The following is a 27,502-nucleotide window of genomic DNA, read 5'->3' as shown; positions in this document are numbered from 1 at the left end:
CAGGGTTGTGGATATAGCTGTGGTCTTTTCTGGCCTAACTGCAGTTCAGGGTCCTTTTTTTTTCTTTTCTTTTTTGCTCCTCTATAATTCCCATTGGGGGTATACTGAGAAGTGCTAAATGCTGAGGCTCAGAGGAAAGAAGGGAAGTTGCAGGTCTGCCATACATCTCAGGTGTCTCACTGATTGGCTGTAAACTCTTGACTGAGCAAATATTTCCTTTGACCTGCAACTACATGTATAGGACCTAAGAATTAGGCTTTGTCCTAGTTAGAGATATATAACAGTATCTCCAACTTCAGTGTTTTCATTAGCTGAAGATTTTTAGTTTTGAGCATCGGAAAGGTTAGAAATAATGACACTTTCTTTCATTAATGTAAATAGTCCTCATCTAGCACAGCCAATTTATTTGAATTAAAAATGATAATTACTCTCCTCTTTAGGTGTTTAAGAGGCAAAGGTGTTAGAATAGTAAAAATCTATATTGCCTTGGTTATTTTTCCATTGAAACTGTAAACATATTTTGAAGTCTATAGACTGTATTTCTAAAGCCCTACATTTATTTTTGTGTAGTCTCAGCCCTTGAGCTTATTTTTGTTGCTTTTCTATTATTTCAGAAAACATGTTATGCTGATCACTTTTTAAATCACAGAGATTTTGCTTTACAGGCATCATCTTTTAATAAAGAAGAATGATACAAAAGATTTAAGGCCTGATCCAGGAAAGAAATCGGTGCACAAAGAACAGGGATGTGAGGTAGACATGCGATGTGAGCACCTGACCACTTAACCAAATTCACTTTCACAGGAGTTGCATTGCAATCTCTATTTTCTCAAGTTGGTGACAGACTGCATTTTAGGTGTGCAAAGATGAGCATTTAACAGTCTACAGGAGGTAAGGACCTCTGTGCCCTTCATCTTTAGGTGATTGGTTAGGGCTTTGTAGTGGCAACCAAACATTGTGATAGTCTTCACCCATTTATCTTTAAAACTATCATCACCAGGCCTTTATAGGATAAGAATTTGTTCAAGAACCTGAAAAGAGTGTGAAACATCTTAGGCTAGTGATTGAGACAAGTGTCCACACAAGGGAGCAGTTGTCCATGGGTGGTGTCACAAGGGCTCTCCCAAAGAGCTTTATAATGCCCCTAATTAATGTTTTTGCCCCAGATTTATCGCATACAGAAGCACAGTATAGCTCAATTTCTGTGTGCTATAAGTCAATACAAAAAAGTTTCTATAGAATAGTATCTTCCTTTTTTTTTTTTTTTTTTTTTTTTTGAGATCGGGTCTCACTCTGTCACCAGGCTGGAGTGCAGTTGTGGGATCTCGGCTAACTGCAACCTCGGCATCCCAGGGTCAAGCAATCCTCCCACCTCAGCCCCTGAGTAGCTGAGACTACAGGCATGCACAATTTGTATTTTTTGTAGAGATAGGGTTTTGCCATGCTGCCCAAGCTGGTCTCAAAACTCCTGAGCTCGAGAGTTCCATTTGCCTCAGCCTTCCAAAGTGCTCGGATTACAGGCATGAGCCACCATGCCCAGCTTAATATCTTCCTGTATAAGATAATATAAATGTCATCTTCAAATTTAACATGAACTCAATAGTAAAATATTCTAATGTAAAAAGAGGGGGTGACAGGTGAAAAGCCCTACGAGGGCCTTTATGTCATAGTGATTTGTATAATCAGTTACGTTATGGTAAAAAGAAACCAGGCAAGGCTCTGGATCCTTCTCTCTCTAATCAAAGTAGCATTTCTTCCTCTCTTCCAGGTCCAGCTAATAATTCAATGAGAGTATCCCAATTCATATGCAACTTTTTTGATTGGCTGTAAAAGCCAGGTAATGGATACCACCAGGAGAGGTAAATCTGAGGGTGCTGAACTGAAGGGAGAAAAAGGGAACAAGTTACTGAACAAAGGCAAGGAAACAGAGCCCAAAACACTGGTGTGCAGTCGGGTGCATAACCCCAATTTGTAAACAACAGGCTGTTCAGTGTCCTTTTATGCAAGACAAAGACCCAAAATAAAGACCCTGAACATGTTGGTTCTGCCTGAGAAACATCCCAATTGTCTGGAAAACAGAAAAAGGTAAGAGTGCCTAAGATGTGAGCAAAACTAGCTGGACTTGCTTACAATGAGCATGGGAGAAGACCAAGGCTGCATGCTAATTACTCAGAATCTAGGGTTTAGGAATACCCTAGACCCAGGGCATACCTTTTACCTTTTTAAAAATTGTAAACAAGAGGGAAATCCTGATGTATCAAAACCAGGGCTCAGTATAGACAGATTCCAAATATAACCATGATGAAGGTTAAGAAACTGTTAGGTATGGAGTCTAGGAGTTAACACTATACTAAAGCTGGAAGCCTAAGAAATTCAGAAGTCAATCTTTGCAATATCAGTCTTTACAGATCAACAAACCATTGATCTTCTGCAAACAACCTTCAGATGTAATTGTCTAAATTAGATACAAGTAACTTGCAAGACACTTAAAGTCATAAGTAAATTGTCAGTAAACTCACTCTTTCCATCATATCATCAATTTGAATTGGGCTATCAGATCCCAAATCTTTTTTACTGATACAAACAGAGATCTCTCCAGTGTTTTTACCATTTTCAAATACCTGAAAAATAAACACATTCAAAAATAAAAATAAATACATGCACACAGACATGCATATATTCATACACATGTAGATAAATTTAGGCAGTCCTCCCTCTTCACGTTACCATGTCAATTGAAAACCGTGCACATGGGAAGTGTGCAAAGAAACGACTGACTGTATAAACACATGCAAGTAAGTAACTGGCAATGGAAATAAACAGCACTAAAAAGAAGTCTCCTGTTTCTCCTTTTGGTTTCAGGGTCTAATTTGACTGACATACCCTACAATCTTATAATAGAAGAAAATGTGGACAATAAAGGAAGAATCACTGACCACAGCAGATTCTTAAATGAAGCAAGTGCCAAAAAAAAAAAAAAAAAAAAAAAAAAAAAAAAAAAAAAGTCAACTAGCAACCAATTAACTAGCTCATCTTGTTCTTCATAAAACCACAAATAATGTGAGGAATATTTATACTTTGGTTTATACTTAAATATATCAGTGTTCAGCTCATCTTTTGGCTCGCTAAAAGGAAATTTAACCTGACAGATTTATTGCATAACAGTACGATGAAAGTCATCAATTTTGAGTGCATATATCCAACAAGTTGTTGAGAACAGAGATAAAATTCATAACATTGCGTTATGTAACACTCGCTGGGGAAAAAAAAATGCTAGCAAACGTTCTGGTCAAAAGGATCTGAATAAACCAGTCCCGACAGGATGGCTTCACCAGAGTGAACACCACCCCTCCAACCACGCTGAGGATCCATGTGGGGTATGCCATTCACCAGGCAAGAAAGGAAGCAGCTAAGAGTGGGCCTGATGAATAATTTAAACCCCTGCTTTTTATTTTTTTTTTCTCGAAAGCTCTTTTCTTCCCTCTCTGATATGCCCATCACATCAGCAGACCCATTTTATTTATTTCTAGTGCTATTTCCAGAGAAAATAATTTGGGATACTTATTTAAAATACTTATTTAAAAATTTTTAAAACCATCTTTTAAAAAATATTTTTTGAGAAAGTTTGACATTTATTTAATTAGTTTCAACCTGTTTTTGGAAATAATGTGCTTCAATGACACTTCTGCAGCCTTTAGACATAAAAAGAGAAAAACAAAAAGAGTAATAATGTCAAGAATTGTAGGTTTCATTCCAGTCAGTGATGTTCATTGAGCTGCCGATAGTCCAGTAGAGACACTAGAACTCTCAGCCTTGGTACATTGATATTCCATGCCCTACAGTATCTTTTCTCAGTGAGGATTATTTTTAAGTAATAACCCTGAGTAAAGACATAATTCTGAGTTAAAAAAAATTTCTCTACTTTTCCAAGGAACCTTGTAGACCCAACTTCTGCCTGCAAACTTAAGAAAATAATGTGGGAAAAGACTCTTACTGTCCTAATAATCTCTTCAGGGCTCAACCTTGGAATAAAACACTTAAGCAACAGAGAAATTTAACAATGAAGGTCACAATTCTCGGTGGCATGTATTCTGCAAGGTTAGTGCTGACAAAAGCTCAGTTTGGAGAACTTATTGATGTTCCTTTGTCGAGACTTGCTAGACATGGAGTCAGAGTGCAGCAAATTATATTCTGGAAAATAGCAGTGCAAAGTGCTAACTGCTAAACTGAGAAAGCAGAGAGGTCTTGTCAACACCTAACACCTTCATTAGCTCACTACTTTCTTCACTACTGATAATAAGGCTTCCCTTCTATGTCCAGAAAAGTGTTCTCAAAAATAAAAATAAAAATTGGCTATGACCTCTGCAAATCCTGCAAGGGCATTTAAAAAAAAAAGATGTTTTAGTGGTTATATAAATGTTTAGATGTTTAAGAGAAGGGAGGTTGCTCTCCACTAGTTATACATATAATGTGTTTTCACTGTGTGTCCAGAAACCTAAAAATTCTCCAAACTGAAATCTTATGAGATTCTGTTTTTCTTAAAGCTCAGCTCTAGTTTTTAAGCTCTATATTAATATGCCTATTTTAAAATGCAATATATATATACACACAAATATGTGTATTTATTTATTCCTCCTTTGCATGAGGAATATTTTTATTTCTAATACCCAATGTTTAAACAAAGATAGCTCTCTAAAGAGAGAGTTTCTATAATTGACTAAGATACAGGAAAATAAAAAATAGTCTACCTTTATTTTCCTACTGCCCAATTCTTGGCTTAAGAAAAATCGGCTGCTGTATTGGCTTCCCAGTGGTTCTCTGCATGGCCTCACCTCCCTACAGCTCTAAAATTAAATTCTCACCCTTAAAGTGGGATGATGCAGAAAGCCAGCTGAGGCTAGCCATGGGTCCCAAGGAATAAGGCAACAGAACCTAAAAAATAATGATACAGATCCTGTTGAAAAACATAGCAGCTAATGACTACTGAAGAAACATCTAAAAACAGGAATTTACTTCTATGCCCTTAGTCACACAAAATACAGTTTCAAGACAGTGTTTTCTATGCACCAGTCTTTTTACTTTCCTTCATGTCAATATTGACTTTTCTTAAGCTAAACTAAATTAGATTAACACCCAAGTTTCGTTGTAATGTCAATTCATTCACTCAACAAATATTTATTGAGTGCCTACTCTGTGCCAAGCACTGTTCAGGTACTTAAAAAGCATCAGTAAACTAAGATTCCCACTCTCAATATGTTTGCCCTCTGCTGGACTAGAGGGAGGGGCCAATGATAAACAATAAGCAGAACATAAACAAATAAGTACATCATATAGCATATTCAGGGTATGCCTGCATCTTGTAAGACCTGAAGTTTATATAATTTGGTGGGTCTTCTTTAACAAAAACAATGCAAAACTACTAATGCAAAACTAGTTATGAACTACTCCGAATAAGAAAACAACTTACACATATTACAAAGCTGATACATAGCAAAAACATTAAAAATTCAGAAAAAGTCACAAAATATTTTTATTAACTATCCAAAGCACATTTATTTTTACTGCATTGTCTTTGATCGCCTCTTCATACAGTAATTCTGTAACATTTTCTATAGAGAGAACAGGAAGATAATCTGGCCTTATCTCTAGCATGGTTAATCAAAAACAATTATTTTATTCTTGATTAGAAGTTTCTTTTGGCATTACAACTTTATTGGCCATTTCATTAAAAGTTTAGGATTCATGCCAAATTTTGGAAAACTTCGATCAGATTTCTTTAAAAGATGAGCTATAAAATGTGAAAAAAAATTCTACCAATTAATTGGCTCTGTTAATTTCACACCATGTTTCTCTTCCACCACCCACTCACATACATTTGGTGCCAGGCACTTTAGTGCACCAATCAGAAGACAGTACACTATTGGGTCAACAGGCAGTAGCTGTCTTCCTGGAAGCTCTTTCCATACCAAAATGGCTAGCACTAACTGAATTTATAGAGAAGTGACAGCAAAACACTAACTAGATTCCTCTACACCCAAACTCAATGTATCCCTAACTCAATTTCTCTTCAGTCATACCTCAACAAAAATGTCTGCAGTCATTCAACATCACATGGTACAAGAGAGGGTATGAAAGAAAAGAAATTGAAGTGGAAAGAGACAACGGGGTTAACCTATTAAAGTTAAAATATATTATGTTTGCAAATTTTACAGGAATTATGCAGGGAAGGGGCCATGAAGCTTAGGTTTCATTAGCTCATGGTAAATGCACCCCATGTAAGGGAAAAGGTGGTGTAAAGGACAAAAAATACAACAGGGCAGGAGATATAGGCCTGGGATCAACGAGTGTGATGGATGTGCTGGTCATCACATGAAATCGGTGATCCGGATAAGCTTCAAAGAGAGACAACATTTGAGCAAAGATTTAGAGGTAAAAGAGTTAGCCCAACAGACAACTGGGAGAAGAGTACTACATGCAGAGGGAGCTGCCAGAGCAATGAAGTAAGACAGGAACGTGTCCAGTATGTTCCAGGAACTGTAAGGAAGCTGGTGTGACTGGAGCAGAGTGATGGGGAGAGAAAGTAAATAAGAAATCAGAGAGATAAGATGTAGAGAATGAATTGTTGCAGGGTTTGGAATAGTGTAGTAAAAGGATCTGACTTAACACATTTTTAAAAGGATCATTATGGCTGCTGCCTTGAGAGTAGACTGTAGGAGGCAAAGGCAATCCGAAGCCAGAGTGACATTGGCTCAAACCAGAGTATTAACAATTGACATGGTGAGAAATGGGCAGTTTCTGTTGTCCATTCAGAGTTATGCTATTTGCTTTTTTATTTATTAGCAGGACTGGGAAATAAACTTTGTAGGTAGGCTAATATTTCAGAAACATGTTTGCATTTATGGATGTAAATAAATCAATGTAAATATAACTGTTCATGTGGAGTATTTGTGAAGGCATAAAAATGTAAACAAAGTACTAAAAATATTTTAATTTTAGAGACAGTGACTTAAACTATATAGGGAAACTTAAACTATGTAAAGAAAGCTGACCTGAATGGGCAGTTATGAGCCAATGTGGTTCTTTGATGAGCTTGCCTGGAATCACTTATGACATCTGTCTAAGGACTTGTGCAAGGCCTAGCTCAGTACTATTATCTGGCCTTTAATGCTATACGTCTGGTTAAGAACTAGCTGTGGGGGAGCAGCAGGTTCCCAAACTCTCCATAACCACTGGCAGACCACCCAGGAAGCTTTCCTGTGCATGAGCAGAAGGCCAAACACCTAAGCTTCAAAATGCCTCAGGATGCAATGCTGTCAAGAGGCAATAATAGAAAAGTGACACTGCAGTGTGTTGCCAAAGTTAGTTGGCCGTACTGTGACAGGATTTATTACTAGAGGTCTGGTGAAGGAAAGGAATATAAAATAGCCACACAAAACTATCTGGCATATTTCAGGTGAACATAAACACATAATTATTATATAAAGTTAACTTACATGTTGTCTTGGACTGGGGTTCCCTGAAACTGACTCTGAGACCAAGGTTTGCCTGCAGGAAGTTTACTGAGAACTCTCTCCAACGCTGGTGAGGGAATGAGTGGAAAATGGGCAGATGGGCAGGGTGAGTTGAACTGTGATGCAGTTGCAACAAAGGCCTCTGATGGAAGCTCTAGAGTCGGGAAGGCACTTAAGGTTGTCCAGAATCAAGGGAAAGGGGACATGCCTTTGCATCTGTGTACCAACCAAATGTTGGATGCAGGCTGCCCTGAAGGTGGGAGCCTAATCTTGGGAGAAGCAGCTCCTTTACCCTGAGGGCAATTATCTAAGAAGGATGTAGCTGTGGCAGTGGCACGGAGGGGGATGGGTATCTCAGATTCCCTGAGAGGGAATCTAGGCAGTACGGCACAGCATCCACTACACACACATATGGTAAGTCAGAGTGCAAGACACACTGTCATCTACATGAACTCGCTCAATACTCAAAGCAACTGGATTTTACAGGTGACTCTCAGAAAGGTTAAGTGACTTCACCAAGGCACATCTATTCATAAGGGGCAGGGAAATCTCTAGAAATCAAGTCCAATGACATTTTTAACTACAGATATCAAACTTTACTATTCTATCTAATATTAGAAGCTCTAATATATAAAAATTTTAAAACTTCCAATATATAAATCTCAAAGGCATAGAAAAATATTGTACAGTTGAAATCAAAGAACACAAAAATTAAAGTAAAATATTTTTCTTATGTAAGAAGCTAATTAACTATGAAAAAAAATATTTATACAACCAGAATTCAAAGTCACTTTCAAAGACAGAAAATCACCTTTAACTCAATTAACGTTATATATACACTAAATAAAATACATGTACTACTTTTTCCATTTTTATAGACTTGCAAGATAGCTTTTAGAATATCCATATTTTTATATTTTCTCAAATATATAATATAATATAAATCAAACAGTAAACTTATCAAATTTTAATATTCAAAGTGACAATCACAAAGCAAATACTAAAATTATGGGATTCTGGCAACAAGAATTTAATTAAAAATTCATATATTTACACTATATACCATATAAGAAAAAGTGTTTTAATACCTAACACAGATGTCTTTAAATATTATTTAACAAGCAAGGAGCCACTAAACTAAATTTTGTCCCAGGAAATGAAAATGTACTTAAGTAAAAACAGATTATATAATTCTGTTTTATTTTTGGGACGGAGTCTTGCTCTATCACCCAGGCTGGAGTGCAGTGGCACAATCTCGACTCACTGCAACTTCTGCCTCCCGGGTTCAAGTGATTCTCCTGCCTCAGCCTCCTGAGTAGCTGGGATAACAGGCGCCCACTACCACACCTGGCTAATTTTTTGTATTTTTAGTGGAGACAGGGTTTCACCATCTTAGCCAGGCTGGTCTTGAACCCCTGACCTCGTGATCCACCTGCGTTGGCCTCCCAAAGTGCTGGGATTATAGGCATGAGCCACTGCACCCAGCCTAGATTATATGATTCCTAAACTTCATCAATCTAAATGGTAACTGGACCAAAAATCAAATATTTTTTTAAGCCCAAAAAAGGTAGACCTAAGAAAAGAATTTTTTTGGAAAGAAATATTTTAAATTTCCAATGTAAGGTATAGCAGAGCCTTCCATTTAAAAGTATGTAAAGTACATGGCTGCCTATGGGGTATGGTTTTAGGAGTGAGCCCAAAGACTCTAACCTCAAAATCTCTCAGCCACCAACTTGCCACTACTTGACATTTCAGTTAGAGATTTACTCCTTTGTCACAATTAAAATACTACAGCTACATGAGGGGAAACTATATTCAGCCTTATTGGTTATTGATGCTCTAAGGCTATGATTTTCAATCTCAGCTCCCTGGAATCCCTCAGAGGCCTGGGGTGGGGGCTGGGATTAGGGTGTTGGGCAACAGTGGTTCCACATGAGAAATCAGATCTGATGAGTGACTGTGGAAGCAGCCACCATCCTGGCTTCAAACAGGGTAGATCCTACTTTTATCTATTTTACATAGTGGATTCTAAGAACTGATTTCAGAAAAAAAAAAAAATTAAACTACTATCTTAGCTCAAAACAAAATATGGCATATCTTTTTCCTAAGAGCAAGTTTTGAACAAAGGGTGTTAATAAGAGTCTGGGTTATCTGCCAGCAGGAATTGAGGGCTGGAGCAGAGAAAGGGTCAAAGGAGACTCCTGTAAAATGGCCCTCATCGGCTTCACAGTGACCCTGGGAGTGGGCCCACATTCCTTCTTTTAAGTATCTAAGTCATTTTCCATTGTTTTCTTACAGTATTTTTTAAAATACTCTTACCCCATTTTTCTGTGACTATTGACAACATTTCCAAAATAAGGCATATGTTTCTGCAAAAAGATTTCAATTTGTATTTAATTGCAATTCTAAATTCAATATATGAAAATGTATACAATTTTCTAGAAGACAGTGGCAAAGGAAATTTGCTTGCGTGTCATGTCCTAAGCCAAGTAATTTCAACAAGCCCTTTATAAATGAGAATATCTCAAGGAGAATTGCAACAAGGATTTCACTTTGTCTAAATTAACTTAGTGCCTAAAATTATATTTAATTGGGATTAAAATATCAGGCTTGTGGGTCCTTGTCGGTAGCTGAGTATTATGTATTTTGTAAAAAGAGCTTGGCAAATAAAGGTTTTTGGAGATTACTGCCTTCAATGTATTTATTTTTATAGAAAGTCTGTCTTTTGATGAGAAAAACATAGTCATGTGCCCCTGAAATTTTATTTTACTAGGATAAATTAACATTGTAGGATTAAATATGAACTAAATCATCAAACTTCTCCCAAATTATCAGCTTAGAGACCATATTCTTACCCTTGGATAGAGTATACGTTTTTACTGCCATTCAGTTTCATTTCTTTATATCAAATATTCCTGTAAACGTAATTTTCCTCTAAAGTGAACGGGCATCCTGAAAAGCTAAAAGCTATACTAAAGCTTACTATCTAAAATAAAACATTTATATTTTAAGAAGTAATATATTTTTTTCATCATAAAGCACTATCAAAACTAAGTAGAATCTTAAGTAGGTGTAAATTCACTTCATTTTCACTTACAGAAAATCTGCATTCAGTTACGTTCAAATGAAGAGTTTATGCTCGATGACGTTTATGATGAGTCAGGCTAACATAGATGTCAGTGGGTAATCCAGGGGACGGGAACATATGTAGGAAGGGAATCTCAGCAACTTGAGCATATCAAACACTCTGTGAAAAAGCTAATTGAGAGGTAAAAACAAATTAACTGCTATGGAGAAGGACAATCTCCCTGAGAGAGAGTGTGTGCCTGCAACAGTAAGGTTCAGTGGTTGCATTTAGACCGAGTAACTGCTGGGACAGTAATACAGCTCTGGCCTGTGGACTTTCCCTGCTGACTGCCCACCTGGCAATTCTCCGGGCACCTTCTAGGATGTCAGGCCTGCACAGGGAAAGCCTGTCTCATTACAACAGGCACTGCATGGGAGCTAATGCCCAGACCAATTGCTCTTCCCTGATTTTGATACAGACGCAGTTTTTCTCTTCAGCAGATCTAGAAAAGGAAGATTGTATCTTCCTACAGAGATTTACACCTGACTGCAGATGCCTGTCAGAAAATAGGCTAGTGTGAATACACTGGCATGATCCACAAGAAGGAGGAGGAGGAGGACAATGAGGACAGGAGGAAGAAAAGGTGGTGGCATGATGGAAAGGAGTCCTGCAAAGAAGAGTTGTGAGATTTCAGCACCTGCCGCTATTTAGCCATCACATGAGATGCATAAAGGCTTCCCAAGATCTCAGTTTCTTCATCTTTAAAATGGGTGGTCCAGTATTTGTCTACTATTGTGAAACCTACATATGAAGATTGATTACCTTCATTTCATTTTGCCCAACCTTTAGTGAGTGTTCTTGAAATCACAATAACCTTGAATATTCCAGTGTTGCTACTCTAGCCACAATTCCACTTCAAACAAACACAAAGTTGGCTTGTTTTACTACTTGTACTTAGGCCATATCCTAAATTTGTTTCCCACTGTTTATTCAGATAACTTAGGTGACATAACAGAGCATGCTAGGGGTTATAAATACACGTTTGGGAAAAGTGGTTAAATAAGAAAGGTAAGGATCAAGGAATGTACAATGAAAAAAAGAACGCAATATGCACGCAGAACAGTGAAAACATCAACCAAAAAAAAATCTTGCCACACTTTCAGGTACAACTGACCTCAGTTATCATTTAATTGTTCCATAGATTCCTAAATATTAAAATAATCTTTCTATTAATACAAATGAATGATTACAAACTTTAAACTTCTTTAAAATGACCACAAAATAGAAGGCAAATCTCAACTGCTTTCATGGTGCTTTTGTGCCATTAAAAGGATAAATTTAAGTATTCAATGCATAGAAAAGTTGTATATATTCTGTTATCAACCAGATTAGCCCATTTTCAAAATATAAAGAGGTCTGGAAACTTAAAATAATGAAATTGTAGTAAAAATTTTTGCTAATCTGTTCATAATGTTGTCATATTGGTCCTAATTGTATGAAAATAATTGTGGTCGTGGGCCAAGAAGGTATTCTATGTTTCTCTGCATCTTCCCACGGTATTTGATAATATGTGGATTTACTGGACTATTCATTTAAAATCTTTCTTTCTGTCATTGGCAGAATAAAAATTGTTAGATGCATACTACCTGGATGATGAACTAGATGCTGGATGAGACATCCTTTAAAAAAGAAATCTCTGAATTATCCCTTTAACAAAGCTTAAACTTATTTACATTAGAAGAGAACACTATAACTAAAAAATATAAAAATAGAAAGCCCGAAAGAAATATCCATATCAGAGCCCTATGAATCTTGTGATTATCCAGGTTACTATATTCCACCATATTTCTCTTGCTTATGGTCAGAGTACATTTAAGTGAAGTTAATGAAGATTAAAGACATTCTAGGTCCTAAGAGTTCTGGAAGTTGTCACAGGTGGAAAGGGAAGCTAGATATCAATGAGAAAATTGTTCTATGTAAGTATTTCTGATAAGCTGCCTAAAAAAGACCTCAGAAGAAAGAGCCTGAATTGCCAACGCTCCATTAATTTGTTGCTATTTGCTTTCTCATTCTAAGCAAATATTCACTTTCAGACCTAATTTCAAAGATAGCCCCTCATCCCAAGCTGGCTCCCAAGTTTGACTAGCTCTAGGCCCCAAAGAAACTGGATCTGCCTCTACTGGAAGCAAATAGAAAACAACCCTCAGAGCATCACTGACCAAATGTGTGTGAAATGCACTGATTCCAGTGAAAGGATGTGCCTGTACTCATCTTCCTCTCACTCCTTCATGCTTTCTCCCACCTACTCACACATCACACATTCTTCTTCCTCATCAATTCTCTGTCACAATCACCCACCTTCCTACTTGCTTTCCCACTCACCATCCCCCTACAGATTTGCTAATACCCTTTCCTATCAATCTTTTCTTTCCTGCTCTCCCAGAGAAATGCTAACATTGCTGACATTTCCATGGGAATAAAGAGGAGGAGGGGTTGTATGGAAAGAACAGGACTAGAAGGGAGAAGTCACTGAGCCATGGCCCTAGCAGATATTCTCACAGAGACTAAGGGTAGTGGTATTGACAGGGAATAAGTGGTAAGAGAAAGTTTAGAATAGTAAAAAATTGCTCCAAAACACTTGTTGCCTGAAGGGCTTTGTAGATGATGGTGCACATTGAGTGTAACCACTGATGGTAAAAACAGTAAGAAATTTCATCAACCTAAAAAATGCTATGAGTTGATTGCAAGAGAATGTACCAGAGTACAAATACAAATAAACTGTGGTTGTGACTATATAGGACATACAAGTGCACATAAAAATGACGTGAAAGGTGAGAATGATCATTAGGAACAATGCAATTACAGGTGATACAACTCTTTCCTAAAATTCCTTAAATGGTGTTGTTTCAATTTTTTTTAAACAAGGAACTTTCCCATGGCAGAAATGAGCATCCACACACAGGCTGTTCTCAGTTCTTTATCTTGTAAGCCCATTTAAACTTGTCACTGTATTATGTCACATGATTGCAAAAACAGGAGTGAGGCAATATGGAACATAGAAATGGTGGTCCTTTTAATAGGTGATCTTCTAATGTTAAGACCCAACCAAAAGCTGCTATTGTTCACTGATCAATGAAAGATGTGATAAGGATGAAAAGCTCAGTGGAGAGGTTAAGAACACCAGATACAATATGAAAAAGCAGCCCAGAGGATTTTAAATTGCACCTTGCCTCCAGCCCTTAGTTGAGAACCACTGCTCTAGAAGATGATATTGGCTACAATACATTATTTTGATTCTTGAAGTTGAGCTCCGAACTTACACATATATGTAACAGAGTGATAAAAATCATGAAGAAGATTAGGAAGATAATCATCCCTATTTTTAATCGAATACTTTCTAAGATTGAAATGAACAGAAAAGAGGAAAAATGCTTTATTAGAGCTATATAAGTTATAGTAAGTTCAGTTATAAATGGAAAATATATTTGTTTATTGATAAGTCACTTAGCACTCTATGATAGTACATGCCACAAGGTGGGATAAAATTGTTCATAATAGGAAAAGATGTGGCCCTTGCCCACAGCGAATCAGAGATAACTGAGTTAGAGATGGTGTCCAAAGAAAGGTAGGCCATTCCATATGTACCTATGGGAATTTAGAGTTTAGGTAACTGATATGAGTTGATTCTGGAATTAATGCAAGATAGTACACTGTGGCCTTTGCTCCATGTGTCATCAGTGGGAATTAGCAAATTATCCCTACCTGAGAGGAAATACAAAATTCCCATGATCACCATCACCAATTCCAAGATATTTGTAACTCTGAATATCTGGGGTATACTTTGCTAACTCAGTTTTGTCTCTACTATCTGACTATTTCAGACATTGAGCTATTTTTTAAAACTACAGATTTCAGTTGTTTTTCTATCAGTCCAAATATCTACATCCAACAATGGCGGTGGGGGTGCTGGGAAGGAATATATTACCACAAATAATATATAATAATTTATTTACAATATTGCATTAATTTTATGTGGGAAATATGTCAGTCAATTTGGCTTTGACTTCCTTTTGACAAACTTTCTTTTCTAGCCTAACTACTAGAAAGGGTAGTCCTATGTAGCACCTGTCCCTGACCTTTCCCTACCCTCTGGCCATGGGTAGTTGAATTTGCGTTAAGTACCTAGTTAAGACTGGATTGACCCAAACAAATTCTCTCCTTAAATGATTTGAACCAAGAAACAAAACAATTCTAGTCAGATAATGATGATCATTTAAACCTAAAGGTTAGGGATAGGAGTCCCAATTTTCCTTCACATACATATGAAGAAGTTAAAAAAAAAGCAAGCTTGACTCAAGAAATGAAAAACTCTCAGAGATACAGAGATAAGAGATCATGGGGCGTCAAGAAAAAGAGACATGGAAAAGCAGTGACTTTCATGAGACTCTGCTATATTTCCTGACATTCATTTGTCTAAGATTTCTTCATATGTTTTCAACAAATCTAATTTTCATTTGCGATAGCTTAAGAAAGTTTATGTTGCAGGTATAAGACAGTTTTCATGAAAACATGATATTATCATTAGAGCTGATGTAAAAGGGGGAAGTGATGAGAGGGGAGAGAGATTGAAAATTTCACTTACCCTAAGCCCATCCCATTCTGATAGAAGAAGGAAAACGCGTGGCTCTGATACAGAAATAGTGCTATTCGTAGGACTCTGAGCTGGATCTCTGAAAATGCCAATGACCTCTTCGTATGCCTGGGACATATTACTGCAATTCATGGTGGCTACAACTAAAGAGTGATGAATAACTGGGAGAGCAGACCAGTAATCATGACTTCTTTTATTTAGCAATTTTCTAATGTGAAAAAATTAGTCATAAGCCAGAAAACTTTCCTTTTTAAAAAAACAAAACATACTGCTGACTTGTGCAATTTTCTGATTAAAAAATAATAATTATTATTAGATTTAAGGAAATTAAAATTCAAGCACAGACATAGATATTCCCATACCTCACAAATACATTCCTTTGCATATTATCTTTAACTTGGATATATTTCCTGCCTGCTTTATCTTCAGATGCTATTGTCTCAAATGTTTGAAGGTAGCAATCATTTTAAATCAGACCCCATATATCAACCTACACAGTGAGATATAGGCAGTTACCTAATCATCAGAAAGAATTTAAACTACCTATAGGACTAAGCACAGTAAACTCCACTGGCTTCATTTGTTATACCTATTCAAGTCTGGTCATTCTGCCCACAAAAGTCTTTCTATTTCTTTACTAACTAATCGTCCTTCTAAAAATACATCTTAAAAAGGAAAATTACTAAATAAGACATAAAACTAATCATTTTGTAGCTATGGCTCAAAGGAGAAATTCTCCCTTTCCACAATTTTGGTATAAATGATTTTACTGCTAGCCTATCCTATTTTACTGATTTAAAAGTATAGAGAAGAGTTTTAGCTAATTAGCAACTTGGAATGAGAATTTCTTTGTGGAGTGCTATTGGTTATGATTAAAAAGCTGCTTTGGTGAGATCATTCTCAGCAAACTGACACAAGAACACAAAATCAAACACCACATGTTCTCACTCATAGGCGGGTGTTGAACAAGGAGAACACATGGACACAGGGAGGGGAGCACTATACACGGGGGTCTGTTGGGGGGAGGGGGGATAGTGGGGGGGTGGGGAGTTGGGGAGGGATAGCATGGGGAGAAATGCCAGATACAGGTGAAGGGGAGGGAGGCAGCAAATCATACTGCCACGTGTGCAGCTGTGCAACAACCTTGCATGTTATTCACATGTACCCCAAAACCTAAAATGCAATTAAAAAAAAAAAAAAAAAAAAAAGCTGCTTTGGTAACCTTGCTATGATTGTCAGTACAGCCTATACAATAAAATCATTTGAGAGCTTTTGAAAAAACACCGATGCTTGCACCACACCTGAAGATGTGTTGGTAAATGTTTAGCAATCTGCTTAAGGAAGGAGGTGATTATTATAAATTCTGCTAATATGAGGACAATATGGCATATAATTTGCAAATAACAGTAAAATATCTAATACTCCTTACTGTAAATTCCACATAGTGAACTCATTCTCACAGAATGGTTTTACTGATTTTTGCCAAGTCTTGTATCCACATCCATCCTATGATTCCAACTGAGAAATGACTGTGGTCCTGACCTGAATGTTGATTAATATTTTCATCCATGTTAATAAGACAAAAATGAAACAAAGAAGACATATGTAGGACTGCTCTTGTTAATCAATGATATGAGCAAGTTTTTTACTGAATCAGATAATGAATGAATATTTCAATTTTTGTACTATTCACAATACAACACAGAAATTTTACGCTTTTGAATTTCATCTGCATTGTGAATATTTTCTGTCACATACTTAAATCTAGACCACAGATCAACAAACTTTTCTTTAAAGGGCCAAACAGTAAATACTTTAGGCTTTTCAAGTCGTGTGGTCTCCACTCTGCCATGGTAATATGAAAGTAGTCATAGACAATACAAAACAAATAGGTATGGCTATATTCCAGTAAAAATTTATTTACAAAAAAAGTAAACATGCAGATTTGGCCCATAGTATGTGGTATTTCAACTCCCTCATCTAGACAATCAATAAGACATTAAATCAAGCCCTCATGTATAGTATTTGCCAATTTCTATTGTATAAATACTTTTGACTGTGGCCAATTTTCAGATACAATAAGCCATCACTGAAAATAAACTTAGGAAGAAATACACAGTAGCACACACCATTATATAGTGTTTACACTGAACTAACACAATAGGCATAAATAACTTCAAGAGAATAGGTCATAGTAAAATCTAATTTAAAAATTAGGAAGTGAAGTGTATGATCTGTTTCATTGTAAGTTTATATGATTTGTAAATAATGGCTATATAAAACAACTGCTGGCTTACAAAATTCCTGACAACTTAACAATTAGAGCCTGCAAGCTGGTAGAAGTTAGTCTTAGCACAGGACACCAATTAAGTCAAAATATCTGTGGGTGAGAACATTGGTACCTTTAAAAACAAACAAACAAACAATCAAACAAATACTCCAGAAGATTCTAACATGCAGCCAGTATTGAAAATCATTCTTCTAAGCCTGAGGATGGGGCTGATATCCAGGTTTCTTGAGATGTGGAAGAGAAACTTAACTTCTGAGAGAAACTAGATGTTACAAAGGAAAAACCTGAGGAGAGAGGAAGCAGAAGCAAATGGAGCTGAGTACTTTATGGGGGAAAAATCATAAAAAGAATGCCTGGGATGTGGGAGAAAGAATTCTGGAGAAAAGACCAGGGTGACCAACCATCTTGGTTTGCTGGATGCAGGCTTTTTAGTACTAAAATAAGGGAAGTCCCTGGCAAACCACTAGAAAAATAATTTATTTTATTTTAATTAATTAAAATTTAAATGTAAGTAGCCATATGTGACTTATGGCTACTTTGTTAGACAGCATAGTGAATCTAAACAAACACAACAACATGGCTTCTTTGCATATGTAAATTTTCTCTTTTGTTTGCTGGTATGGAAAGTATTCTAAAGCACATTAAAAAGGAGTGAATAAGAGTGGTGAGAGAAGGCATCCTTGTCTTGTACCAGTTTTCAAGGCAAATGCTTCCAGCTTTTGCTCATTCAGTATGATATTGGTTATGGGTTTGTCATAACTGGCTCTTATTATTTTGAGGTATGTCCCTTTAATACATAGTTTATTGAGAGTTTTTAACATGAAAGTATGTTGAACTTTATCAAAGGTATTTTCTGCATCTCTTGAAATAATCATGTGGTTTCTGTCTTTAGTTCTGTTTTTGTGATGAATTATGTTTGCTGATTTACATATGTTGAACCAGCCATATTCCCCAAAGCAATTTATACATTCAATTCTATTCCCATTAAATTACCATTGACATTCTTCACAGAATTTAGGCAAACTATTTTAAAAGTCATATGGAACCACAAAAAAAGCTTGTATGGCCAAGACAATCCTAAACAAAAAGAAGAAAGCTGCAGGCATCACACTACCCAACTTCAAACTATACTACAAGGCTACAGTAACCAAAACAGCATAGTACTGGTACAAGAACAGACATGTAGATCAATGGAACAGAATAGAGAACCCAGAAATATGGCCGTAAACCTACAACTATCTGATCTTTGACAAACTTGATCAAGCAATGGGGAAAAGATTCCTTATTCAATAAATGGTGCTACTGTGGAAGAAAAACAAAAATGAAATAAAATAGAACAGAGTATAGTTTAAATAATAAGCATAACACAAGTAATAGTTAACTAAAAGTAAAGGCCATTTAAAAGTTGTACAGAGGCTAAGGAATTTAAGTAATCGCTCTCTAGTGAAGCTTCAAGCTCATCTTGCTTTCTTGGCTAGGTTGTAAACTGTATTTAGAAAAAAGTAAAGGCTAGCAGACTAGGTACCACCCTTAATTGCACTCCTAGCTATAGATCCCAGGCATAATATGGAGAAACGCCTCTATTGTCCTCAATCAATTTTGCTCAAACCCCCACCTGGTCATGTACCCCACACCTACTTCATCGATCACGACCCTCTCACTTGTACTTTCTAGAATTATAAGCCTTTAAAAGAGCTAGGATTTTCTTGGTCCAGGAGCTCGGCTCTTGAGACAAAAGTCTGCCAATGCACCCAGCCAAATGAAGCCACTTCCTTCTTTAAATCTGGTATCCAGGAGGTTTCATCTGCAGCTTGTCCTGCTACACTGTGAGAACTGGCTAACCATATAAGGAAATTAAAACTGGATCCCTTCCTTACAACTTATACAAAAATTAACTCAGATGAATTAAAGACTTAAATATAAAACTCAAAACTATAAAAACCCTAGAAAAAAATCTAGGCAATACCAAGCAAGATACTGGCATGGGCACAGATTTTATGATGAAATCACCAAAAGCAATTGCAACAAAAGCAAAAATTGACAAATGAGATCCAATTAAACTAAAGAGCTTCTGCACAGAAAAAGAAACAATCATCAGCACAAACAGACAACCTACAGAATGGGAGAAAAGTTTTGCAATCCATCTGACATATGAAAAAAGGTCAACATCACTGATCATTAGAGAAATGCAAATCAAAACCACAATGAGATACCATCTCACACCAGTCAGAATGGTGATTATTAAAATCAAGAAAAAACAGACGCTGGCAAGGTTGCAAAGAAATAGGAACACTTTTACATTTTTGGTGGGAATATAAATTAGTTCAACCATTGTAGAAGACAGTGTGGTGATTACTCAAGGATGTAGAACTGGAAATACCATTTGATTCAGCATCCCATTCTGGATATATACCTGAAGGAATATAAATAATTCTGTTATAAAGATACATGTATGTGTATGTTTATTGCAACACTATTTACAATAGCAAAGACATGGAATCAACCCAAATGCACACCAATGATAGACTGGATAAGGAAAATGTGGTACATATACACCAAGGAATACTATGCAGCCATTAAAAGGAAGGAGATCATGTCTTTGAAGGCATATGGATGAAGCTGGACGCCATTATCCTCGGCAAACTAACTGAGGAACAGAGAACCAAACACTGCATGTTCTCAGTTATAAGTGGGAGCTGAACAATGAGAACCCATGGACATAGGGAGGGGAGCAACACACACTGGGGCCCATCAGGGGAGGGTGGATGGGGGTAGAGCATTAGGGAAAAGAGCTAATGCATGTTGGTCTTCATACCTAAGTGATGGGTTGATAAGTGCAGCAAACCACCATGGCACGTGTTTACCTATGTAACAAACCTGCACATTCTGCACATGTAGCCCAGAACTTAAAAAATAATAATAATTAAAAATAAAATGAAAAAAAAGGAGTATACATGACAGTGACAATTCCAATCCTAAGGTTAAATATTTGCTATCCAGCCCATGTGCTAATATGTATAAGCGATAGAAATTCTTCAGAAATAAGCAGTGAACTTGTGAGAAATAAAAACAACACTTTTTTTCCAGGTTACACTACAGTTCATATGAATAGTTGCTGATTCAAATGAGTGGGAATAATGCCATTAAGGCAACTACACTCCCCCCTCCCTTTTTATTTTTTTCTTAGCAGCTGCATCCTTCTAGGAAACAACCACTCACCCTCACCTGGTTTCTCTCTTAATCAATACCAAGTACTTTGCAAAATTGCTCAACGGATTTGTAATCAAGTCATAAACCTAGAAAAGAACAATGCTACTGCATTATAGAAACCCTTGACCTTGATGTCTTGAACATTACTTTCTAAACCCTTAGCTGACTAGCAGACTCTGAGAAATAAATTGTCATGTTTAACAGGGAATTACATTTCCCAAAAAGTCCGTTTTTACACTGTAATGTTCTCACTTAAAATACACACATGGGAATGTCATCAAAAGAAATATTATAGATAGAAAATATAATCTTACTTGCAGAATAAAACAATATTAAGAAAGAGGAATCACAGAGGTGAAGGTTGATCAAAATATAATTTACTTCAAATGTTATCACATACCCATAGAAATAATCAAAAGGAAATGACGAGTTGTAGTAACAGTGATTTCTTAAATGGAAAAAGGCCATACTTTGAGTAATTCAAATTTTACTAACTACAATCTCTTGAAATGCAGGATATGAAATTATAGGACAATGTTAACTTGATAGACTTAACATGAATAGTCTGCTATGAAAAATAAAAAGTATTTAAATTCCCTAAGCTTTTCGTACTAAAACCACTTTAGCCAAGTATGAGTTATTCTTTATCTCTCTCAAAGATGCAATAGCAAAGTAGTGGAGGACATTTAGCGATCTTGTCCTGACAAATAACCAATTCACCTTTTTTCCCAGTATATTCTTAAGTATTGATTTTACCAAGTAAACTCAGAAATGTGTCACACTTATCCAATACAGATCCTTTTCCTTGGAAATGTAGTTTGAACATCAATCAGTCACCTGGCCTTTCACCTTCAATTTCTATTGCCACTGTCTGTCAACTATTAAAGCTTGCCCATTTCTCCAAATGTTAGTTTTAGAAACTGAAATATACCATGACCACTGTGAAAAATTTGTTTCTTGGAAAAGCATGCAAATATTCACATGATTAAATTGCTTCATTAAAATTACTTTTCCGAATTGAAAACTAGTTAAAGCTTATAAATATACATTTCAAAGGTATCTAGGTATTTTCTTTTAAAATCTATTTCCTGAATAATAATATTATGACTTGTAATACTACCAATTTGAGGAAGCCAACATTAAAAGAAATTCAAGCTGCATGGCATTGTTATAAGGGTCTTCAAATGGAGCAGAATGCTTCTGCTATGGCTGAATCCAATGAGAGGCACAGAATGACACCCACCTTGAGCTGCAGGCCTCCTGGGACAAGCGTGTTTGCTGGAAGGCTTTTAATGTGTTGGTAGACATAAGAGGAGAATTGCTCCTGCTCAGCCTGTAATTGGGGGCCAAGTTTAGAGAGATGACCTCTGTTGCTTTTGATAGCTGTCTGCAATTCATCAATCAGCCTGCTCACCTGAAGGGGTTAAATTACAAGAGTTGTTAGCAAGAAGTAATTGTTGATGTCACACCTATTAGATTTTTGAGTACATAGCTTGATGGGGGGACAATGACTTCAATACAAGAATTTAAGTACGGATCTATCCTCAAGTAACAACAACGGAAGAAATATACATTCCTACATCTACAAATATTTTTATGAAAAAATGTGTAACATTTTCACTTTAGTAATATGAGATAGGTAGCCCTTTACAATTGCTGAATGAAAAATATCTCTGGATATGAAAAGAAACATATACATTTGACAAGTTTGCAAATAACTTTTAAACTGCTTAACAAATTAAAACCCTCCTAGGACTTCAATCCAATATATGTAACCTACCACCAAATACTTCATTTCACATTTCACTATATGTACCTTCCTTTTTAAAATATTTTATTTTATTATGTATTTCATTTAAATTATATCTATATTAAATTCATTATCATTTTGTTGACCTTTAATCCATTGTCTTCCTCCCAAATATTCCAATACTCTTTTCCTAATTTCATAGATACAGTTTTCCAAAATATCTGTAACTTCAAAGATAATACTCTGTTCTGGAAAATATTTTAAATACATATTAATGTCAAAATAAAGCATACAGTTTTTCCAGAAACACCAAAGACTAAGGATTCTGTAACCTTGATTTTTAAATTTCTAGATTCCTACATGGTATATTTAAGACATACATATGAACTTTACTGGTGGATTATTAATAGCAGTAGTTAACATTTTAACCCATATAGTTTACAAATTAAGAATCATAACCATTATTTGACTCTTCACTGTTTTGTAAACATATTCTCTCTACTAGGCTGGATTCTTACGTAAAAACTGGTTGATATTATGGTAGTGACCAAAAGAGATAAAGAACAGAAATCTACCTCATCTGTGATTCTTCAAAGTAACCAAATTAGACCCATTTAGAATTATGAATGAGTTTGAATAGAGCACTGGTGTTGAAAACTTGGGTTAAAATCCTGGCTCCATCACTTACTGATTGGAGGACTTTGCACAGGTAATAAAATCCTTGTCCACAAATGAAGAATAATACTGGCTTTACATATTGATAATTAAATGAGATAAAAAATGAAGAGCACACTGTCTAACCTACAGTAAGTGCCCAATGCACTGGTATATTTTTATAGTGTTTCTTTTTTTAAATCTAGGTGTTCTCTCCATATCAAATTTTAATTTTTTGTTTCTTGGTCTATCTTTCCTATCCCTACCACTCTTTCACATGAGGAAGACAAAACTTCCAAACTATTTGCTGTATAGATCCTATAGCTCATTTCAATGTTCACAGATAAAATGGGAAATCCTTCTCCAAGAGTCTTTGATGTACTTACAGCTCATCTACTTCTCTATCAGCTAAAAATATGGTATTTGCCCCAGCCTATATTCTAACTCTGATTTTAAATCCATTATTTCTATCCCTTCTACAGAGCTTTCAGGGAAGTCAGTGAAAGCCAGTTTGTACTATTACTGATATAACTTGAATATGTATTATCTACTCTACCTATTTAGTTCAAGTTTACATGTATCTCTATACATATAAATTTTAATTACACTTGACTTTTACCAAGACCTTTACAAGCATTACATGCATAGAAACAAGTTAAAATTATTCCTATTTTGCTTTTGTTTCCCATATCTCTCTTATTTGTCCCTATGCAACAAATTGTCTACTCCCTTTAAATAATAGTTTCTTCTAAATAAAAGGTTGGCAAACTTACTTCAAAAAGGGCCACGTACAGGCAGATCACGAGGTCAGGAATTCGAGACCTGACCAACCTGACCAATGTGGTGAAACTCTGTCTCTACTAAAAACACAAATATTAGCCGAGTGTGGTGGTGGGCACCTGTAATCCCAGCTACTCAGGAGGCTGAGGCAGGAAAATCACTTGAACCCAGAAGGCGCAGGTTGCAGTACGCCGAGATGGCACCACCTCACTCCAGCCTGCATGACAGAGCGAGACTCCATCTCAAAAAAAAGCAAAAAAAAGCCACATAGTAAATATTTTTGGCTTTGTAGGCCATAAGGTCTCCGTCAAAATTATTTAACCCTACAGTTGCATTTGGAAAGCACATACAGACAATATGTAAATGAATGAGCATGGCTGTGTTCAAATAAAACTTTATTTAAAAAAAAAATAAGCTGCGGGTTAGACATTTATCCCCAGGGCTATATTTTGCAGATCCCTCTTCTAAATATGTATATTTCCTATCCATTCTTTCCTTTCTTATAAGTAATACTTTGGTTCATACCATCAATCTCCTCATCCCCTTCTCCAGTTTGGATCTACTAAGTGGTTTCCCTGTTCCCATCTCTTCCCCTCTATGCCATCAGGCCACCTCCACCAAATTAATCTACCTTGAAAAGTATATTAAACCACCTTCTAAGCTCCCTCAGATTCTTAAGCTTGGTATTCAAGATTCCAAGACCTCTTATAATCTGGTCCCCACCTGGCTTTATGGCTTATATTCGCATCAGACCCCTCTCCTCTAACCAAATGTCTCTTCTCACTGTCCCATTGCCCCATCACACACACACATACACACATCCCTTCCATTTCTAGAGTATCATAATAAGTTATATAATGTTTAACCCAACACTCTGATCTCACAAATGAGGAAATTCTGTCCCAGAAAAGTTAATTTGCCTGGGATACTCAGATAATTAGTCTTGGCATTGAAATTAAAGTGTAGGTCCCATTATCCAAATCCACTCATCAGAAATCCCACTTCCTCCTGCAGACTTTCCAGCACTTAGTACCTGGATATTACTATGTGGCACTTAATCAAAGTCAGCTGTCTATTGTTCATTATTTACTAATAATTCTATTAGAATTATATGTGATATATATGTGACATCAGAATTCCTATGTGATTTGTTTTGGTCAATGAAATATGAACAGAAGTAATATATGCCACTTCTTAGAGAAGCCTTGAGACTCATTATGCAGTTCTGCCATCGCTCTCTTCCTACCCCGACCCCACCATGAAAACAGTATTGTCCCAATAGAAGTTGCTCCTTCTAGCTGTATCCCAGACTGAGAAAGACATACCGGTGAGAGCCACAAACAACCCGTAGCCAACATGTAAGGTGAGCAAAAAACGAATTCTTGTTTTAAGTCACTCAGATATTGGGCTCGTTGACTTATGTAGCACAATTTACCAAAAGCTGATAAACATATTGTGTTCTACTAAATCCCTACAATCCTATATAATTTATATAGTATATTACTAAGAGTCAGCCCTTAACTGTAAATTTAATGACAGTTTATAAAAATTTCTATTATCTATTCATAAGGAAGCCCCCTCACACCAGTGGAATTCGTACAAAACTTTCGTATCATGGGAATGGAAGGCAGAGGCAATACAGGGAGGTCAGGAGGAATCCTAAGAGAAACCGAAAGACAAAATGAGATAAGGAAAACAAAATTAATGAAAAGACGAAGAAAAGAAGAGGTTGGAAGAAACTAAAAGGATAAAGTGATTGGGGGAAATGAGGAGGGAAGAAAAATAAAATAATATTATATATAGGCTATAAAATGCAGTGACAGGATTCTCATGTGATCCTTCTTTCCTTACTTTTTGGAAAGAATTTCTATGCTTTCCATAGTAGTGTTAATCTTCTAAGAAAGTTGTGACATTTAAAATATGGAAATGACAGATGATCCAGTATTAGTCAATGCTTTCAGCCTCATCTTCACCACCAGATCATACTACCCTCCAGCAGTATTATCCTCGAAAAAATATTGAGTAATAGTGTATAACATCCTTGAAGCTAAAGACCAATATAGGACAAGTGGCTTGCATATATGGTTATCTGATGAAATTAAAATCCAAAAACCAAAGGCCCTAAATAGAAGGACTCCATTTCCAAAAAAATACTGGTCCTCTCTGAATCCATCTCCAGCATCATGTGATTCAGGAAGATATAATGTTATGCAGTCTTGAAAGTCTACTAAGTAGCACACATTGTATTTCACTAGTCAATTATAATGTTCTCTATAATTTTATGTACTGCATCTTGTACTATAGCAAGTCACCAAAAAAAAGGGGGGAGGGTAGGAAACTCAGACTTTGATTTGAGGGCATTTTTATACATGACTGGTTTTACTGTCACAATCCATAGCCTTTCACTGATAGGGGATTTCATGTGACATCAAAAATCAACCAACCATACAATTGGTGATGTCATTTGCACTCTAAAGGGCTATTGGCTAAAGTCTTAAAAATTTCATCTGGGATAGATTTTTGGTTGCTTCAAAGACCTTCTCTACTATTTTTATTGGCCCCAGGATAACATGTTAACATATGTAAAACATAATTACATCAATTATCACCTGATTTTAAAAAATAACTTAAAACTATCAAGGTATCTAGCAAAGATTAACATATTGTAAGCACAGGAGAAAATACATCAAGAATCCTGCCACTGACATTTTGATAATGTTTCCATTCAGTTTTACTCAAACTTTATGTTACTTTACATATTCATAAGGTCTTTTATCCTCAAAGTGTTACATTTTATTCTGTTATTATGATAGCATGTCATCCTAAAAGACAACTCCACACATGAAATAACTCATATACTAAAATCAGTATATGTAATATATACTCATATACTAAAATCAGTATAGGTAATATAATACTTCTGAATTATTTTACATAATATGATTTTTTTCCCCAAATCACAGATGTTGCTAAAAGGGGGGAAATGTTCTTTAAAATTCTTCATCATGAATTTTTTTTTTTTTTTTTTTTTTTTTTTGCAAATCCTTTTTTTTCTCTACAAAGGCAATGTGAATAGGGGCAAAAGAAGACAAAACTTGACCTTTTGTGATCCCAGCATTAATGGGTCTGTTCATAATTCAATCTATGTGTGTGTGGGAGCATCCATGTGGAAACATAGAGGCCTGAGAGACATAAAGCCTTTCCCTTTAAACATTATCTGACCCTATCAGTCCCATTCACAAAAGAAGGCTTACGTATGCATATGTTGAAAAAATGCACCATCTCATTGTGCAGCAGAAAGCCTACACATTCTACCCTTCATTCTCCATGGAAATGCAGCACGGAAGTGACACTTGTACAGAATTTGGGAGAGTGACAAATGAGCAGAAGGTAGCAAAAAAATATTGAATCTTCTAGTGAGAAAACAAATCAAACTTCTGAAAGAATACAAATGTGCACATGTCTATAAACATACAGACAGGTTTTTGTATCACATGTATGGCAGTTTGATCATGTTTGTATGATGTATGCATGCAACCTTTGAATTCAAGTAAATTCTCAAGATGATTTTTAGTCAGAACAAAGTGTT

The 27,502-nt window shown here is 36.1% G+C and overlaps 1 protein-coding gene across 1 annotated transcript in view; it reads right to left on the bottom strand.

Moving 5' to 3' along the window:
- Positions 1-27,502, bottom strand: part of DCDC1 (doublecortin domain containing 1) — a 498,476-nt gene that overhangs the window by 236,083 nt on the left and 234,891 nt on the right. Inside the window, exons 10-11 of the mRNA XM_064365537.1 lie at positions 21,973-22,143; positions 2,520-2,621 (exon numbers count right to left, since the gene is read on the bottom strand). Of these exons, the coding sequence (XP_064221607.1) occupies positions 2,520-2,621; positions 21,973-22,143 (273 nt within the window). The remainder of the gene's footprint in view (positions 1-2,519; positions 2,622-21,972; positions 22,144-27,502) is intronic.

This window comes from Aotus nancymaae, unplaced genomic scaffold, assembly GCF_030222135.1.
Source record: "Aotus nancymaae isolate 86718 unplaced genomic scaffold, 86718_ANA_hifiasm-v0.15.2.pri h1tg000059l, whole genome shotgun sequence".
Classification (NCBI taxonomy): domain Eukaryota; kingdom Metazoa; phylum Chordata; class Mammalia; order Primates; family Aotidae; genus Aotus; species Aotus nancymaae.
Note: the sequence above shows the minus strand (reverse complement) of the source record. Positions and strands in the feature narration are given on the sequence as shown.